Source organism: Galeopterus variegatus, unplaced genomic scaffold, assembly GCF_000696425.1.
Source record: "Galeopterus variegatus unplaced genomic scaffold, G_variegatus-3.0.2 Scaffold7450, whole genome shotgun sequence".
Taxonomy (NCBI): Eukaryota; Metazoa; Chordata; class Mammalia; order Dermoptera; family Cynocephalidae; genus Galeopterus; species Galeopterus variegatus.
This window is the reverse complement of record NW_007733561.1, coordinates 34,769-55,923: the sequence shown is the minus strand read 5'-3', so window position 1 is coordinate 55,923 and position 21,155 is coordinate 34,769. Positions and strand designations below refer to the sequence as shown.

The 21,155-nt window shown below is 38.2% G+C and overlaps 1 protein-coding gene across 1 annotated transcript in view; it reads right to left on the bottom strand.

Annotated features, from left to right (window-relative positions):
- Window positions 1–21,155, bottom strand: part of TRMT2B (tRNA methyltransferase 2 homolog B (S. cerevisiae)) — a 32,032-nt gene that overhangs the window by 6,301 nt on the left and 4,576 nt on the right. Inside the window, 7 exon segments of the mRNA XM_008591966.1 lie at window positions 6,695–6,794; window positions 7,172–7,314; window positions 8,060–8,177; window positions 8,350–8,564; window positions 8,896–8,990; window positions 10,087–10,233; window positions 20,509–20,579. Coding sequence (XP_008590188.1) covers window positions 6,695–6,794; window positions 7,172–7,314; window positions 8,060–8,177; window positions 8,350–8,564; window positions 8,896–8,990; window positions 10,087–10,233; window positions 20,509–20,579 — 889 coding nt within the window.

Below are 21,155 nucleotides of genomic sequence, written 5' to 3'. Positions count from 1 at the left end.
ACTACAGGCCAATATCCTTGATGAATATAGATGCAAAAATCCTCAATAAAATACTAGCTAACAGAATACGGCAACATATAAACAAAATTATACACCATGATCAAGTGGGATTCATCCCAGGGATGTAAGGTTGGTTCAACATCCTCAAATCAATAAATGTGATACCTCACATCAATAAAAGCAAAGACAAAAACCATATGATCATCTCTATAGATGCCAAAAAAGCATTTAACAAAATTCAACACTCTTTCATGATAAAGACTCTCTACAAGTTAGGTATAGATGGAAAGTATCTCAACACAATTAAAGCCATATATGATAAGCCCACTGCCAATATCATCCTGAATAGGGAAAAGCTTTTCCTTTAAGAACAGGAACTAGACAAGGATGCCCACTCTCAACACTCCTATTAAACATTAGTGTTGGAAGTACTAGCCAGAGCAATCAGAGAAGAGAAGGAAATAAAGGGCATTCAGATTGGAAAAGATGAAGTTAAAACTGTCCCTGTTTGCAGATGATAGGATCCTATATACCAAACAGCCTAAAGCCTCTACAAAAAGACTCTTAGAGTTGATAAATGATTTCAGCAAAGTTGCAGAATACAAAATCAACACACAAAAATCAGTAGCATTTCTATACTCCAATAGTGAACATGCAGAAAGAGAAATCAAGAAAGCTAGCCCATTTACAGTAGCCACAAAAAAATATAATACTTAGGAATAAAGTTAACCAAGGATGTGAAAAATGTCTAGAACTACGAACCACTGTTGAGAGAAATTAAAGAGGACACAAGAAGATGGAAAGATTTCCTGTGCTCTTGGATTGGAAGAATTAACATTGTGAAAATGTCCATATTACCCAAGGTGATCTACGGATTCAATGCAATCCCCATCAAAATTCCAATGACATTTTTCTCAGAATTGGAAAAAACTATGCAGACGTTTATATGGAATAACAAAAAACCACGCATAGCCAAAGCAATCCTGAGCAAAAAGAAATAAAGCTGGAGGCATTAACACTACTTGACTTTAAACTATATTACAAAGCTATAATAACCAAAACAGCATGTACTGGCATAAAGACAGACACACGGATCAATGGAATAGAATAGAGAACGCAAAAATCAACCCGTACACCTACAGCCATCTGATCTTTGACAAAGACAGCAAGTCTATGCACTGGGGAAGAGACTGCCTCTTCAACAAATGGTGCTGGGAAAACTGGATATTCATATGTAGGAGAATGAAACTATACCCATACCTCTCACCATACATGAAAATCAATTCAAAATGGATTGAAGAATTAAATGTACATCCTGAAACAATAAAATTCCTTAAAGAAAACATAGGGGAAACACTCCAGGAAGTAGGAGTGGGTACAGACTTCATGAATATGACCCCAAAAGCACAGGCAACTAAAGGAAAAATAGACAAATGAGATTAGATCAAACTAAAAAGCTTCTGCACAGCAAAAGATACAATCAGCATAGTGAAAAGACAACCAACAGAGTGGGAGAAAATATTTGCAAAATATACATCTGACAAAGGATTAATATCCAGAATATACAAGGAACTCAAACAACTTTACAGCAAAAAAACCAAATAACCCAATTAAAAAATGGGCAAAGGAGCTGAACAGGCATTTCTCAAGAGACACATGAAAAAATGCTCAACATCACTCAGCATCCGGGAAATGCAAATCAAGACCACTTTGAGATACCATCTCACTCCAGTCAGGAAGGCTAATATCCAAAAGACTGAGAATGACAAGTGCTAGAGAGGTTGCAGAGAAAAAGGAACTCTCCTACACTGTTGGTGGGACTGCAAAATGGTGCAGCCTTTATGGGAAATGGTATGGAGGTTCCTCAAATAATTACAGATAGATCTACCATAAGACCCAGCTATTCCACTGCTGAGAACACACCCAGAGGAATGGAAATCACCATGCCAAAGGGATACCTGTACTCCAATGTTTATTGCAGCACTATTTACAATAGCCAAGAGTTGGAACCAACCCAAATGTCCATCATCAGATGAGTGGATAAGGAAACTGTGGTATAACTATACAATGGAATTCTACTTTGCTAAAAAAAAAAAAAAATGAAATGCTACCATTCGCAACATGGATGGACTTAGAGAAAATTATATTAAGTGAAACAAATCAGGCACAGAAAGAGAAATACCACATTTTCTCACATATTTGTGAGAGGTAAAAATTAATGAATAAATAAACAAACACAAAAACAAATAAAGGGTGGGGGGAAGAAGACAGAATAACCACAAAAATTCCTTGAACTATTTAAGTCAAGTGAATAGATATGATGTAGTGGCAGAAGGGGAGAGAGGGAAGGGTGAAGGGGGGGGAAGGGGAGAGAGGGAGGGGGGAAGAAGAATGGGTAAAGGGTCACAAAAATCTACTACAATGTACATTGAGAAGTTAAAAGAAAAAAAAAAAGAAAATATCATGGAAAAGATCCCACTCATAATACAATAAAAAATTTTACGTCTTACATTAAGTTTAAGATCTATATTAGAAATACACACTTACATATAAATAGTTCTAGACAATTACATATGAACTATTAGTACCACATACCTAGATGGAAAAAATACTGTAAAGATTGTAATTCTTCCTAAATTATAAATTCAGTGTATTTCTAATCAAAACCCTAAAAGGATATTTTGATAAGTGGATTCTAGAGTTCTGTCAGAAAACAGGTGAAAATGTTCACAGCATATATCCTTTGACCCAGCAATTCCACATCAGGAATTTTTCTAATACAAGACATATTATCACACATACTTATTTATAAGATAGATATACTTTGTACATATGTGCAAAGACATATGTATAAGGATATTAACTGCAACAGCATAGTAACAATGGAGTAGAAACAACTTTAAAATTCATTAGCAAGGGACTAGTTAAATCATGGCATACTTATATAAATTGAAACTATATATGGTATTTTAAAAATTAAGTAGATTTGTAAGTATTGATGTAGATTCTACATCATTGCAGAACAACCTCCAAGATCTATTGAATGAAAAAGCATTGTACAGAAAAGTGTTTATAGTATGCTTCTATTTGTTCAGGAAATGTGCACGCATTTGTAGGCTACACAAGAAACCAGTTAGAATGGTGACAACTGAAGGACTACGGGTCAAGACTAAGGCAGACTCATTTTTCACTGCACACTATTTTCTATTATTTGTATTTTTTCTACCATATGCACCATGCTGTCTTCTCAAAACAAATTTTTCTTACCTTTTTGAGGCCATGGTTACTATTTTACTCAGTATGAGTGTTAACAGAATCCTATGTTTACTCTTAATCATTGTACTTTTTTATTTATTGTTTTGCATAATGAATGTTTTCATTTGGTTAAAAAATAAAATGGTATACAGTGATGTCTCTTTCCTACCCATGACTCATCTCCCCAGTTCTCCCTCACCATAGATAACTATTCAGTTTCTTGTATAACTTACAAGAGTTTCTCTTTACACATACAAGCAAATACAAATATATATTATTCTCATCTTTTTTTAAAAAAACCAAAGATAGTTTCATATTATATAAACAATTCTGTACCTTGCTATTTCCACTTAGTACCAAACATATCTCAGAACTAAAGTCACAACCCACCAAAAAAGAAAAAAAATAGACTGGGCATCTTCAAAATGAGAAACTCTTGTACTTGAAAGGATACCATCAAGAAAGTGAAAAGACAACCCACAAAAAGTGAGAAAAATTTTGCAAACCATGTATCTGATAAGGGACTTGTAGCTAGAATATAGAAAGAATTCTCAAAACTCAATAAAAAGACAACCAATTAAAAAACGGGCAAAGGATCTAATTAGACATTTGCCCAAAGAAGATTTACAAATGCCCAATAAGGGAACTGCAAATCAATGAGATACTATTTCTCACCTACTAGGATGGCTATAATCAAAAAGACAGTAACAAGAGTTGGTGAGGATATGGAGAAACTGGAACACCCATACAGATGCTGAAAACAAAATCAACACACAAATGGGTCAGCTGCTTTGAAAAAGACTGGAAGTTCCTCAAAAGGTTAAAATAGTTACCATGTGAACCAGCAATTCTAATCCTAAGGTATCTACCTGAGAAATGAAAAAATTGTATGTTCACACAAAAACTTGCATATAAATGTTCATAGCATTATTCATAAGAGCCAAAAGGTGAAAACAACCTAAATGTCCATCAACTGAGAAGATTAATAAAAACGTGGTATAGCCACACGATGGAACATTATCCCTTTTTACTGCCATAAAAAGGAATGAAGTACTGAGGCATGCTACAACATGAACCTTGCAAATACTATGCTAAGTGAAAGAAGCCAGACACAAAGAATCACATTATATGACCCAATTTATATGAAATGTCCAGAATATGCAAATCTATAGAGACACGTAGTAGAATAGTGGCTGCCTGGGGCTAGGAGGGTGGGGAAAAATGGGGAGTGACTCTAAGAGGTGCAGGGTCTTCTTTCTGAGATGAAAATGCCCTGGAATTAGACAGTGGTAATGGTTGCACAAGTCTGAGAACATACCAAAAACCACTGCATTGTATACTTTAGGTGAAGTGTACGATATATGAATTGTATCTCAAAAGCTGTTATAAAAAGACATCCCTTAGAGATCTTTCATTATCAGTACACAGAGAACATCTTTTTCTTTAATAGCAGTACAGTGTTCCATTGTATAGATATAACCAATTCCTCACTGATGAATTTCTAAGAATTTCATCTTTTGTGTCAAAATACTGCAATAAATATCTTTGTATATATATCATTTTACACGTATGTGAGTATACTGCAGGAAAAAGCCTCTGGAATGGAATTACTGGGTCAAAGGGTATATACATTTATAATTTTAACCTATATTGCTAAATTTCCCTCCATAGGGATAGTACCAATTTACATAGGGTTAGTACTCAATTTACACCAGTAATTTTTTTTATAATTCATGTTTTCCCATAGCATTGCCAACAATGCATTATCAAACTTTTGTACTTTTGCCAATCTATATTTCTAAATAGCTAGAAGAGAGGATCTTGAATATAATCACCACAAATAAATCGTAAATGTTTAGGTGATGGATATGCTGTCTACCCTGAGTGGATCATTATACAATATACAAACATATAGAAACAACATACTGTACCCAGAAATATGTAGAATTAAAAATAAATTTAAGAAAAAAATTTTTTGAAAGTGGTATCTCAGGGTACTTTTAATCTGCATTTTCATTATTATGGGAGAGACAGCATCCTTTCATGGTTTGTAAACACATTTACAATATTTCTTTTTCATATCCTCTGCTCATTTTTCTATTGGGCTGCTGTCCTTTCTCTTGATTTCAAAGTCTTTGTGATACAAAGTGGAAAAAAATTTGCAGTTCACATGTTGTTTTCTGTCTTTGTTTATGGTGCACAAGTTACTGTTTTTCAAGGTTTGAGATATAGTTCACATACCACACAGCTCAACCATTTATACGGTTCAGTGATTTTTACTATATTCAGAGTTGTGCATCGATCACCACAATCAATTTTCATTAGCCCAATAATATACTAATGCACCCCTTAGTCATTCCCCCATTACTCCCCCAAACCCCCACCCCCATCCCTAGGCAACCACAAATCTACTTATAGATTTGCCTATTCTAGACATTTCCTGTAAATGGAATCATGCAATATGTGGCCTATTGTATCTGGCTTCTGGATACCAGTCTCCTACAAATGATTTGCAAATATTTTTTTCCTATTCTGTGGGTTGTCTTTTCATTTTCCAGAAGTTATCATTCGCAGCAGAAAAGATTTTTTTTTTTAATTTTGATACTTGGGTTTTTGAAGTCACATTGCCTAACCCAAGGTCATGAAGATTTAAAATCTCCTATGTTTTCTTCTAGGAGTTTTATAGTTTCAGCTCTTATATTTAGTTCTGATATATTTTTAATTCATTTTTGTGTATCATGTAATGAAGGGAGAAGTTATTTTTATGTAGTCAAATTTAACAACCTTTTATTGTATGGCTTCTAAATGTTCACATTAGAAAGGGAATCTGCACTCCACGATTATAAAGAAATTCTGATTTCCTAGGTTGCAAAGATTATAAAGACACATTTCAAAAATCAAGATAGCTGACCAAGACTAGAACTAGAGTGAAATGAGAGGCACTCGCATTTGGTGTGAAATTAGTTTTTATTCAGTTAGTTCTCAGATGGGTGCTAAATTTAATAGGATGCCAAAAAACTCAGTAATCAAGACAAATATGTTGATGCAATATTTTAGAATATCAAATTGGAGAACTGTAGTCTAGCCATTTGTTTTTATGAATGAAGTTTTATTGGAACCAAAGCCAGGATTGGAGTAAGGCAGTGAGGCACTGTTTAGCAAGTGCAGGGGCAGATCCCACCTTTTTGAAAAATTAGTATTTTGCTCATCATGAATTTTGGAGGTTTTCATTTTTGAAAATTTTGCATTAAAAACTTATCTTGATTACTGAGATTTTTGGCAACCTCCTAAATTTTGCACCCTACACTGGCCCTGTAATTGATTCTCGAAGGTGGTATTTTTCTTCTGTTTACACTTCTCCACATTTTCCAAATTGTGCACAATGAGCATAGACTACTCTGACAATTAGAAAATATTTTTAAAAGAAGTCAAGACTCACTCAATGATGTTCCTTGTGGCTTTACCATAAGGCTTGCAGGAAACAAAAACTAGGGTGCAGATGGCCCTGCAGTTTCGAATGGCCTGAACCAACAGGTGATCTGAAGGAAGAAACACCTTGCTATTAATATACTTAAACTATCATGGTCTCGGGCCGGCCCGTGGCTCACTCGGGAGAGTGCGGTGCTGATAACACCAAGGCCCTGGGTTCGGATCCCATATAGGGATGGCCGGTTAGCTCACTCGCTGAGCGTGGTGCTGACAACACCAAGCCAAGGGTTGAGATCCCCTTACCGGTCATCTTTAAAAAAAAAAAAAAAAAAAACTATCATGGTCTCAGTTATCACAAACTCCCATCCGACTAGGATCTAGGATTGGTTAGGAATACAGGAGGTGGTGGTTCAGGGCCAGCCCACTGGGAGCAGCCTTAGCATGGTGTGGGAATAAGGAACCAAAGCTGGTGGACATCATGGGGAACACCCAGCTAGCTATTCATCCTTATGCAGTCCAGCACGGGCTAGGTTCACCACAGCAACAATTAATGGTCCATCTTCTCTAAACTTTAGCAGCCATGGCAAAATCTTCTCTGCTCGACCAGTGTGAAATTCACGTTGGTGATGCCTGCAGAGGAGAGACTCACATGACAACTCAGCACAGCAGTGGAGGGAAGCTTCAGCTTTACAGAAATGCGTAAGAGCCAGGGCTCTGCCATCTTCCCTTTGGATCTAGCATACCTCTGAATAACAACGAAAGAGACACATTTGGACCCAGTTCACTTTCCAAAGTACTCTCCCTTGGAATACCTCAGTAAGCCTGAGCTTGCATAGATAGACAGTGTTATTTTACAATTTAATGACTCACATGGCACATAAGCCCCTATGCCAAGACAAGAACCTTGACTTTTTTAAAGTGCTCTTCCTGTTATATCAGGTTTCCACACACTGCCTCAGTAGCTGTCTAGAGGTGGGGTAAAGAGGACAAGATGATCTGTTTTCTATATTCCAGTTTGGTGTAAGATTTGTTTGAAGAAAAATTTCTGTTACTGAGAATATAGGTTTGAAACTTATTGTATTATGCTATGATGCCTTGTGAGTCTAACATCAAGATGGTTCCTTTTCTACTCTGTCCAAAGTTTTGACACTTCTCTTCCTATCAGCTAGACTTGTTTCTTCCCTCAGGCTCTTCTTCTGGAGAAATAAAAGATTAGATATTGGGACCTTTTCCAGAAAATCATCAGGACCCAACTCTAACCACTCCAGAACCCTCTCCCTTCCTCCCCACAGACCAGGGATACAGTAGTTGCCCTGCCCTTTCCCACACAACCCTTTCCATAGCACCAACTGCATCTCTTCATTTCTCCCCAGACTGTGAGCTGTATACACCATTGAAGGCTGCAGTCCACCTGGCATCCTCTACCACCTGCTCCACCAACTCAATCCCGATGACTTGGGATGTATTCTGAGCCACAGAAAGGCCAATCGCACCTGGGAAGAAGAATAAGAGGGGGGTGTTTTAGGGTTTTAAAAGAAGGTTATGCCTGCACCACTACCACCACCTCCCCCCACCCATGCCTGCAAGCTGCAAGGCTCCGGATACTGGGTGAACAGCATTTGGGAGCTAAGCAACATGCAGATTTTGCCCTTTCCTGCCACTTGCCAGTTCCATAGCAGATGTCAAGGAGGATGGTGTTAGGGTTGACTCCACTCAGCTCCGTCACAGTTCAATACAGCAGCTCTGCACCAGCAGTGTTAATCTGGAAAAAGGCATCTCGAGAGATGCGGAACTTCAAGCCTAGGAGATCTTCAAAGATGTGGGGTTCCCCAAACAGGAGCTGGTAAGGGGCCTGCTGAAGACTGCAATGGGTCATGGTGCTGGAAAAGAATAGAAGCAGCATTTTGGAATGGGAGACCATTCTATTGCTAGTGGTTTATTGGAAGAGAAGGCCCCAGTATCTTAGCTAGGAGACATAGCCTCCTTGCCGTGGCCCTAAGAGCTCTGGAGTTCTCTTCTCAGGGGATGTAGGTACATGCAGACACCTTCTCATCTACATTCTGGCTTGGGTTTCCAGACCTGGCCGGTGTACAGGGGCCAGGACCACTGAGCCCAGATCCTCCACTATCAGCAGCCCTACATCAGCAATCCATAAACCCAGACTACGGCAAGCCGTCAGGCTCTTATTTGCTGTGTCTATCCCAGGTTTACCTTTCCTGGAAGTACAGTGAAGTCAAGTCACAGACTGCTCCAGGGCCTTTGGTGAAAAATTCCTTTATAGTCTCCTTCTGAACACAGAGCTCCTCCTGCCCATATCACAAAAATCAGGAGTCAAGCAAAGACTCATCTCTGACAAATTTTTCTCTCCGAGCTTCACAGTAATCAGCCCTGCAGTAGTCAGACAAGAAGATACATTTCTCAAATCCTATTATAAATAACATTTAACATAAAGCAACATTCTATAGGACAAAAACAGAAAACAAAAAAAAACTCACGATTTTCACATATCAGTAGAAGCTTTGCTTATCCGCTTTTGACAAGTCCTACACAACAGTACAACAGAATTGGCACTTTCTCTAGTTTGAGCCTCTAATAGTTCTCTGAAGAAAGTGTGAGAGTTATTTTCATTGTAAACAAGAAGCTAAACAAAGCTTTTGTCCCATCACAAAGAGGTAATAACCTTTAAATCCCCCTTCATACTTCCCCACTTCAGACATCCCAACCACCCACCCAAACACCACCTCAGAAGATGAGTCCTAGGAAAAAGAAAAGAGGAGGCACAAATGAGAATGAGCATGGTAACTCAATCCTTTGAGTTCAGAACATTTTAAAATTTTTACATCATTATAGAGAGGCTAAGCATTAGTTTGACATAAGGATATCTCACAGTAAACCATGTTGGAGCTATAGACACCAGGCCAGGAATCAAAGGGCCTAGGTAACAATACCTCTCCTGCCTACCTACTTCACAAGTTGGTTGAGGTGCTCACATAAATCACATTAATGTTTTAACGTGGGAATGTTTGAAAACTCTAAGTGCACTACACATGTCAAGTATTATTTGTGTTATGAAATTCTGACATTCTAGCCTCTACTGAATTGGCTTTTGGATTCAGTAGAGCACCTAATACCATGGGTAAAGTTCTTGTGAAAATACTCGGGAGTCCTCAACGTAATTAACTTGGTAACCTAACCACAGTGTGTGGTTTACGTCAGTAGTACAACTAAGTAGTATCCTTGCCATCTTTTCCTCTTCATCCCCATCCCTTCTCCCCAGCAACACAAATATTCTGTGGGTGTTTAGTTTCTGCTATCTGCCCTGCAGCTTCCAAAAACCAATCATAGCATAGTAATAGTTAGGGTTGCTAGAGAAGCTTCCCCTTATTGTCCTGTGAGACTCACCTGACTTAATTTCTGGGGATGGAAAGTGATGATAGCCATTGTGTGCCCTTGGCTATTGGTGTGAACTATGAGCACACAACAGTGTCCACCTTCATGAAACTGAAGGCAGGGCTCCACTGGAGACTGTCGAAGGAATACTTCATAGCACTAAGAAGAAAAAAGTATTATTACACAAGCAAAACTAATAAGTCTCACAGTGATTATTCATGCTAGGTGATTGTTTGGGGCTATATTGTGCCCCCACAAAATTCATATGTTGAAGCTCTAACCCCCAGTACCTCAGATTATGATCTTTTGAATAGAGGGCCTTCAAAGAGATGATTAAGTTACAATGAAGTCATTAAGGCAGGCCCTATTCCAATCTGACTGGTGTCCTTATGAGAAGGAGAAATTTGAACGCACAGAGAGATACCAGGGATGAGTACGAACAGAGAAAAGACCATTGAGTACACAGCAAGAAAGTGGCCATCTGCAAGCCAAAGAGAGAGGCCTCAGAAGAAACCAAACCTGCTGAGACCCTGATCTTAGACTTCCAGCCTCCAGACGATGAGAAAATAAATTTCTATTATTTAAGCCACCCAGTGTATGGTAGTTTATGGCAGTTCTAGCAGACTAATACAGTGATATAAGAAACATGATCCCTATCCTGTGACCTTACAAAGGACACTATCCATTGTACTCCAAATTGTAAGCTCCAAGAAGGCTTAGAGTTGTATCCTTAGTCTGGCACATATAATGTGCTCAATAAATATTATTGAAAGAAGATACGAATGAATAGGAAAAGTATTCATATGTAGAATCGCAGTTTATTCTATATACAGTATGACAGGCAATTATCTTCCATTTCCATGAACTCCTCCTGGCAGCAATTCCTAATGCATTCCTAAGCTGCTATGATTCCATTCTTTCCTAGAACTTCTTAATGTAAGCCTATCAGTTCTATATTTCTTCATATAACCAGGTGCTAACTACACTATATCTTAGTTGGATCCTCCACTTCCTCCTGGTGAATACAAGTCAAATGCAATCCTGATTTAGTTGTTGTGATCTCAAAATTCCTTAAAGCCAAACATTTCAAACAAAAGCCAGTTGCTACCACAACAGGACACACTGTCTCATTTCCTAGGTCCTTTTGTTCATAGTGCATTCATTCTAGGTCCACTGTATTTTCAAACAAATCTCAAATTATTCAGGGAAGAGAGAGTTATACCAAAAAACAGTGCTACCTGAGAGGGTAAAACCAATTAAGGCTGCACTTGATCACTTTGGCTATAATTTCATATTAATACAAGATATGCTTAACTATACTGAATATATTTTTCAAATTTTGTGGCTGATGATTTAAAGACAGACTGGTTTAACTGTCATTTATTGGCTGGTTAGAAAGGAAGGCTTTTTGGAAAGAAGATTCAATTGTCATAGAGGTCCCAGTAATTGAAAAACTGAGCCTGACATGGAAGATAATGGGTAAGTAAATATGAAACACAGCTTCTCCACTGTATAACCTAGGGTCTTGGTATCTCTTTGTAAAACAGAGACTGAAACTCCTATTCATATATGGGAATGCCCAAGTATTAAAATTTGAAGGGGAGGGCCGGCCAGTGGCTCACTCGGGAGAGTGTGGTGCTGATAAAATTTGAAGGGGCCTTCTGGTTAAAGTAACAGAACATTCCTCCTAAAAATCTACTAAAATGAAATAAAGGAATAAAAAAGGCATAAGCTTATTTAAGAGCTCATTGTTCCAACAATTCTCCCTTTTCTCCTGCACCATCATTTTCCTCCCTCACTACTGGATGATTCTCATAAATAAACAAGCATGCTTTCACTCTCCCATTTTAAGGACAAAAAAAAAGAACCTCTGAACCCCACATTCCCCACTAGCTACTGCTCCATTTCTCTGCTCCTCTTTGTAGCAAAACTCCTCACAAGAATTGTATACATTTACTGACTCCCATTCTTCTCCTTTTAACCCACTTGAATCAGGTTCCCACTACTCCACCAAGATGGCTCACATTAAGGTCACCAATGACCTCCTTGTTACGAACTCCAACAGTAAACTCTTAGTTCTCCTCTTACTTGACCTATCAGCAGCACTGGGCACAGCTGATGAGTCACAGGATACCATACTCTGTTTCCTCACTTAGTCTTATTGCTTACTCCTCTTCTCCCAGATCTCAAACTGGGAGTGCCCAAAGGATCAGTCCCTGTTCCTCTTCTTTTCAATCTACTCTCACTTTCTTGGTGATCCCATCTTAGTCTCATGATTTTAAATAACATCTATATGCTAACAACTCCTGAATTTCTCTTTTGAACCCCAGACTAATATATCCAACTACCTACTTAACATAACCACTCAGATGTGTAATAGGCATCTCAAATGTGACATGTCAAGTTGAACTACTAATCCCCACCAATCTGCTCTATCAATCTTTCCCAGCTCAGCTGATACTAACTCCATCTTTCCACTTGTTCTACCCAAACACCTGCAGCCATTTTTTTAAAAACTCCTTTCTCTTATACCTCCCATTCAATCCATAAGGAAATCCTGTTGTTCTATCGTCAAGATATATCCACCTCCACTGCTACCACTGGTCTATATCATCTCTCATCTGAATTACTGCAACAGCCTCCTAACTGGTCTTCCTTCAACCTTTCCACCTAATAATCCATTCTCAACACAACCAGAGTGATCTTACGAAAAATCTAAGTCATATCACGACATTCCCCACCCATCAAAACCTCTTAATGGCTCATTTCATTTAGAAAAAAAGCCAAAGTCCTTCTCCACTCCCACTGCTTCACTTGACTCTAAAAAAAATAGAGCCAAAGTCCGTACAATGAGCTCTGAGGCACTACATGATATTGCCCCCATTAACTCTTACCTCATCTCCTACTATTCTTCCCCATTCATCTGGGCCTAGTTTTAATTCCTCCAAAAAGCCAATCACACTCCCATCTTTGGGCTTTGCAATGACTGTCTTTTTGCCTAGAATGCTCTTCCCTCAGACCTCTGCATGGCTAACACCTTCACTTCTTTTAAGTCTGTTCTAGCATTTCTCAACCTCAGCATTACTGACATTTTGGGGCAGATGATTCTTTGTTGTAGGGGACTGGCCCATGCATTAAAGGATATTTAACAGCATTCCTGGTCTCTACCCACTAGACACCAATAGCACTACCCAACCACTCCCCAGTGGTGACAACCAAAAATGTCTCAGACATTGCCAAATGTCCCCTGCAGGCAAAACTGCCCTCCGTTGAGAACTGCTGCTCTATTTAAATACTACTCTTTCAATGAAGCTTACCTTGACCGTATTTAAAATTACAACCCACACTCCCCCAACCCCCAGAATTTCTTATCTTCTTTACTCTGCTATATTTTTCCCATGGTACTTATCACCTTCTAATATGTCATATAATTTTTTTAAAAACCTATCTCCCCCACTAAAATTTAAGTTCCACAAAGGAAGGGATATGTTCTCCACTATTGTATCCTAAGCATCTAGAATTGTGCCCAGCACTTTTAGGAGTGCAACAATACCTATTAAATGAATAAATGAAGGGAAGAACAAAAATAATGGGCAAGAAGACAATAGAAGAGCAAACTCAGTAAAGTCTTAGAAGATGGAAGGTAAATTGGAGTGACAACTGACTTAGCAAGTCAAAGGAAGCTACATCCAAAGTGCCTACAGAGGGGGACCTGATGAGACGTAAGGCTTATCTGCCCCACACAATCCTTTAAAGGCTCACACTTGAAGGTGCAAGATACTGCAGGAGTCAGAGATAGGGTAAGGTCTGTGGCTAAAACCAGGAATTGGTTAAAAGTCTAGATACAAAACTGGTAAACATCCTCATCTTACCATGAACTTCATCTTCCTCTACCAGCAGACTGAAGATTTTTTCCTAAGAAAACCCACAAAAGCTCTGAACTTGGAGATACCAGGGACAGTGATGGAATAGAGGGATGAAAGCAGGAATTTAAAAATGGCCCATCAGTTTAAGGCCTCACTCTTAAATATGAACAGCCAACCAGGTATCACCAGCTATTTGATTAAAGCCTCCATTATAAAAGACAATGCCCAAAATAAATTAAAAAATCCTGAAGGAAACAGATATTGCAAAGGACAGAAAAAAAGTAAATAGACAAATAGGTAGATACTTATGTTACATTACTAAAAAAAACAACAGGATGTTATACAAAAGGAACAATCAGAACAAGAAAAAGCTTTTGAAAATTAAGGACAGAATATTAGAAAAAAATTAATAAAGTTGTTGGCATTCAGGTCAAGAAAATTTCACAAAAAGGAGAACAAAAAGGCAGAGATGGAAAAGAGAGGAATGCATAGAAGATTATAGAAGCAGTCCATGAAGTCCAAGATCCAAATAATAGGAAGCATAGAGAGAACACAGAAAATGACAGAGAAGAGGTAATCAAAGAAATACAGGAAAATTTCCCACATCAGAAAGTACTAGTTTCCAGATGGACAAAGCCTATGAAGTGCCCACCACAATGAATGAAAAAGAGACCCACATGGTCATGAAGTTTCAGGGATAAAGACAAGTTCCTTGAAAGCTTCTAGATAGAAAAAAGGGGGGGGACAGTATTTACAGAAGATCAGGACTTATATAACATTGGCGACCAAATGACAATGAAACAGTGTCTTCAAATTTATAAAAGCAAAGGATTTCAAACTCAGAATTTTAAATCTAGAAAAACTCAGTCATATGTCAAAGTAGAAAAAAGACATTTATAGACATGCAAAGACTTTAAAAATCTGCCACCTAGGCACCTTTACCCAGGAAGCTAATGGAGGTTATACTCTAGCCAAATGAGAGTATAAACCAAGAAAAAAGACAGGGGATCTAAGAAACAAGGGATACAAGACTGGGGAGCAGAAGGCCTAGTGGGCCTAGGATGGCAGACTCCAAGAATAACGTCTTCATGGAAAAACTTGAACTGAAACTTTTGAACATATGGAGAATATTGATAAATGTCTGACAGAGCTTTTCAGACATTTGGAAAAAATTGGCAATACGTTCATAGAAAACTATGCAAATGGAAAAGTGAGGTAATTATTCATGCAGATAAAAACAAAGAGTTGTAAAATACATCACACCATAGTGTAGGTGTGATGCACCTACATACATATAGAGCTATGCAGCTATAAAATAATGAAGTATATTATTATGTGGGAAAAAAAAGTCAAGGTACAGAAGTGTATGTAGTAAGCCACCCTTTAGCTAAGAAAAGAGAGGATTTAAATATCTCTACCTGTTTAAAAATAAGCAAAAATGAATAAAAATTGTTATCCATAGAAGGAAGGAGAGAAGTTGGTAGAGGAGACAGAGGTGAAAGCTAGACTTCTCTGAATGTACCTTTATTTTGTAGATTTGACTTTGAAACCATGTAAATATTTTACAAAATTATAGAACAAAATTAAATCAAGATAAAAAAATCAAAATTAAAGAAAAAAAAAAAAGAACCTGTGTATCAAATTGTTGGCTTAACTACAGAGAGGAATTATTTCAAGGGGCACAATAATTTGATAAAAAAGAACTGGAAAGAAATCTTGAGCTCCTTTCAATAATCACGTTAGTTATTGTTAATATTGTTACTGTTGTTCTGAAATTATTATATACATAGCAAAACAAATATGTTAAAGTTGTCAGGAGCTCATATTCACTGTAAGACACAAGAAATAAAAATATAAAAATCAAAGGATTTAAGTAAAAACTCTAATTCTAAATTTGATCTAGATATATCAGTACGTATATTTTCTCTTTAAGAAAACTTCCTAGCTCAGGGGCCGGCCCGTGGCTCACTTGGTAGAGTGCGGTGCTGATAACACCAAGGCCAAGGGTTCGGATCCCTATATAGGGATGGCCGGTTAGCTCACTTGAGAGAGTGTGGTGCTGACAACACCACATCAAGGGTTAAGATCCCCTTACCAGCCATCTTTTTAAAAAAAGAAAATTTCCTAGCTATGTCCACTAAAAAAGCCTTGAAATATGAACAACCCAGTATAAATAAGCACCCCTAACACCCATACTGTGGCTTCCACATACTATTTCCCATTAAAAGAAACAAGGATTCCTTGAAGAAATGGCTAATTCCAAGTCTTTGGCAGAAAATAGACTAAGTGTGCTAGGAATATTTTACTCTAGAACTGGACCTCCTAGGGCTCTGAGGCAACTGGCCCAGAATGGAACAGTTTGAATATCAAAAAAGTAGTATGTGCAATGGACTGAAGCATACAAGGATACTACAAAAAGTTCACAGGAAAATGGAATTAAGATGAGTCCATGAACTTTTTGAAAACCCCTCATATCAACTATGTCAATAATCCATGCGTTCATAATGATACCAAAATAAACAAATTTAAACTGATCACTTTTTGAGGAGGTGAAAGAACCAAGCCTTCACCTTGCCTTTATTGTATGAATATCTCAGGATAACCAAATAGTTGATAAGGAAAGTTATTTTTAGAATTCCAGCTATTAAGTGAAGAGGGCATGACAGACTTAAAATTATCCCCACATTGCAGCCCCTCATGAACAATGAATCTAGGCAATGATCACCAATGACCATTAGGTGAAAAGCTGACGAGGAGCTTTTTAATAAGCAAATCAAGCTGATGGCACCTGGATCTTATCCCTGAACGACAGCCATCAGACATATATGTATGAAAATATTCTTGCCAAAAATCAACCCTGAATCTGGTGAACACTCTAGATCTACCAGTTTATAGGAAATACAAGAAACAGGAATAACATTAAATGACATCATGGGGATTCAATCAACAAAATCCAGAATGTAAGAATCTCTATAGGAAAGCAAACAAGTTTCTTCAAAACATAAATTGCAAAGACAAAAAATTAAGAGGGCGGGGTACTTAAAAAAGACTAGACATGTTCATCAAAGGCAACATGTATACTTTGTTTGAATCCTGATTTGAACTATTAAAAAAAAATGCATCGGATAAGTCAGTGTCAAATCTGAACACTTACCAGATATTTGATATACTGAATGTTTATTTTTAGCTGTGATGATGGTATAAGGCTATGTTTAAAAAAAAAATAAGTCCTTTTAGAACTTACACTATTTATATTTTATATGATATCATGGCTGGAATTAGCCTCAAACTAATACAAAGGAAATGGGTGGAAAGTAGGTGAGATATAGATAAAACAAGATTGGCCATATGTTGATAGTTACTGAAGCTGGGTAATGGGTACACGAGGTTTGTTATACCATTCTCTACTTTTATATACTTGTGATTTTCCATGATACAAAATGAAAGAAAATTCAAAAAGTACATTTACTTAGCTAAATATTGAATATCTACATGGTCATAACAATATAAACACTAAATATTAATTTAACCAAAAACTGTGCTATAAAGATTGAGAGAAAGTGTAGTTTGGGAGGGGAGACAAAAGAGATAAATTCTTCTATGCCATAACTGGAAGTCAATGTATGATATGGAAATGATAGGTCAGAATAATATATATATATCAGAATAATGTACTATTTAGAATATGGAAAAACAGACAAAATAGCTAAAAAATTGCTGCTGCTTCTGGGGAGCAATACTCAAGAATAAGGGGAGGTGAGAAAGAGGACCACCACTTCCTTCCTAACCCTTCAGTACTATTTGACTTTTAAAACTACGCACTTGTATTGCTTTGGTAGAAAATAAATAGTAATTCATTTAAAGACTGCTTCTTAGGTCTTGGTGCTCTGGCTGCCAGCTCCCATAAAATGCATATTTTTGCCTCAAGCCTCTAAAGTAGGTATTTAAACCTCAATAGCAAGCAGATTAAGGTTATCCTATCACCTTAATGGAATGGAATGTCAGTACCAGTAACAGAAAGAGACATGAAGGTATAAAAAGACTGAGAACATCCCAGTACTACATAGATGTAAGATACTATTATTACAGTGGGCATCTGGCCTGTATTTGAGTACCTACTGGGTTGAATTTCAGGTCCAGAACAAATTTTGCAGGAAGGAGGAACTCATTCAGATAGATATGGAAGGTGGAAATTTGCCCAACAGAAGCTGGAAGGGCTAGAAACTTGGGTAACATACTGCAAAGAGGTAGTCATTCACCAAATGTTTGGTGAGTACCCACTGTCTGTATGAATCTGTGCTAAGTGCTGGAGTACAAAGTTAAATAATACACTTCTACTACCTCTATGGTCTAATGTGGAAAGCACAAACAAGTAATGCAATATGGCGTACCAAGCACTATAACAGGAGATATGCAATGGAGACACAGGAGTACAGAGGGGAAACCCTAGCCAGATTGAGGAGCTGGATACGGTTTTCTACAGGATCTGACACCTGCAGTAAATCTTAGTCAGGCAAAGATGACTGAAGGCATTCTAGACAGAGCATGGCAGGGTAGCACTGGTTCAATACAAATTGAAAGAGGAAAGCAGGGAGGATGTGGCAGAAGATTAGGCCAGGGACCTCATGAAGACTCTTAAGTGCAAAGGTAAGAAACACGTATGGGCAACTACTGCAGAAGTTTAAGAGAGGCATGATCTTATTTGTATTTTAAGGATGGCTCTGACTGCTGGTGGAGAATACACAGAGAGGGGGCTGGAATCAATGAGACCCGCTTGGAGGCTACTGCAGTAATCTAGGTGAAAGAAGAGGGGAGCTTGGATTAGAGTGCTGGTAGTAGAGGAAATTGAGAGAAATGGGTGGATTCAAGAGATTTCTAAAAAGTAAAACTGACAAGACTTGGAGATTGATTAGATGCGGCTAAGGAGGAAGGGGGTTATTAAGATGGATGTGTCTAGGATGACATGTTTCTAGTACATGGTGGGACAATTGACTAAGGTGAGGGAAAAAAACACTTGGGAAGGGAAGAGGGTAACTTTAGCTTAGGGCAGTGGTTCTCAACCGCGGGTGATTGTGTTCCCCAGGAAACATTTTTTGGTTGTCACAACTACTGGCATCTAGTGGGTAGAGGCCAGGGACAACATCTTATGATGCACCTAACAGCCCTCCCCCAACAAAAAGTTATCCAACCCAAAGTGTCAATAGTACAAAGATTGAGAAACCTTGACCGAGGGCAATGTTGATTTCAAGACCTCTGCAGGATAGCTAAATGTGGATGTTCAGCAGCCTATTGGATACACACCTCCCAAAGCTCAAGAGGGCACCAGAATGCAAATATAAATGCAGTTGCCATCAATTTATAAGTGGTCATTAAAGTCATCAGCTATGGTTGGGTGCAGTCTCCCATGAATATACTCAAAAAGAAGGCCAAGGACAGAGTCCTGGGGGATACCAACATTTATAGCAGGAAAGGGGAGGAGAGAAAGACCTCATGAGAAAGACTAAGAAGTGACCAGTGAGATAGGAAGAAAACCATCAGAGAATGGTATCACAGGAAACTAAACAAAGGCAGTGTTTCAAAAGGCAAGTAATAAGCGGTGCCAAAGGCAGAGTATATTTTATGAAGTGAGGAATAGAAAGTTTCCACTGAATTTGTCAAAATGGAAGTCAATTTCTATGAAGTGTTGGGGGCAGAAACAAGAACGATTAGATTTTCTTAAAGATAGGAGATATTTAATATGCTCATAAGTTGAAAGGAAAGAGCTGATGGAGGGGAGAGATGATGAAACAGGAGAAAGAGGGTACAGAATGAAGGAGCAAGGATCCTAGGAAGATAGGGTTCAGATCCCCCTACCAGCCAGCCATGAAAAATAAAAAAGGAGCCTGGGGGGGGAATTCTGGAGATTGAGATGTGTCATTATCAGAAGGCAGCATCCAAGTGTCAGAAACCTGAGTCATTAGGAGGGTGAGTGCTGGTAAGAATTAACATGGGAAGAGTCAGATGGGAGTCCTGTTCAGTCCTCAAAAAAAAAAATTTGGTTTTTTTTTTTTTTTTTTTTAAGTTCCATGAGGACTTACACCATGTCTGCTGACATGTTGAGTCACCATTGTAGCCCCAGCACCTAGCACAGTGCCTGACACTCAATCAGTAGTAGGTACATGAAATAGGATATAAAAATGTCTCAGAAGCCAACCTCATGATGCAGATGCCTTACCATCACTCCCACATCTCTCATGATATTTCTCAATTCTGTTCTGAAGACACTAGCCTTCCAAGTATTTCAGACACCAGACACTTGTTATAGTGTCCTCATCAGGACCTCCATTTACTAATACTTCCCTACTATTAAAGATCGTGATGTCTGACATTTACAATAATGGACATTCACTTTCCTCTCCACCCTCCCTAGAGTGAAATACTATCAGTGTTCTCTCCAAGTTAAGAGGTATGCTTTCAGTACAGAGCCCCTCTAGCACTAGAAGCTGCTCTATTATTAAAATGTCAGGGATGCTGCTGTTATAAACCACAGTGCCCTGGGTCATCTTCCACAGTCCTTGTTCCTTTTCACCTGTGCTACTTGTTTGTGCTTCTGGGGGATGTTTTTCAGATGATTAGACTGTACACAGACAATGTTCCTATCTATGGAAAGGAAAAAATAAATTTATAGTTTTCTTAAATTATTTTTTCAAATTTTAATTGACACATTATAATTCGCTAAAAGATTGTTTATTATTTTTTCTTAGTGTGCATCATGATTTTTATTGGCCATAATACAACAGTGATATATTGATTTCCTTCATAGGGTTTTTGTTGTTGTTTTTTTAATTTTATTTTACTTCTCAATATACATTGTAGTTGATTTTCATGTCCCTTTCCTCATTCTTCTCCACCCCCACCCCTCCCCTCCACATCATATCTGTTCACCTGACTTAAAAAGTTCAAGGAATTTTTGTGATTGTTGTGTCTTTCCCCCCCCCCCCCCCCCACCTCTCTCTTCACCTGACTTAAAAAATTCAAGGAATTTTTGTGATTGTTGTGTCTTTCCCCCCCCCCCCCCCCCACCTCTCTCTTCACCTGACTTAAAAAATTCAAGGAATTTTTGTGATTGTTGTGTCTTTCCCCCCCCCCCCCCCCCACCTCTCTCTTCACCTGACTTAAAAAATTCAAGGAATTTTTGTGATTGTTGTGTCTTTCCCCCCCCCCCCCCCCCACCTC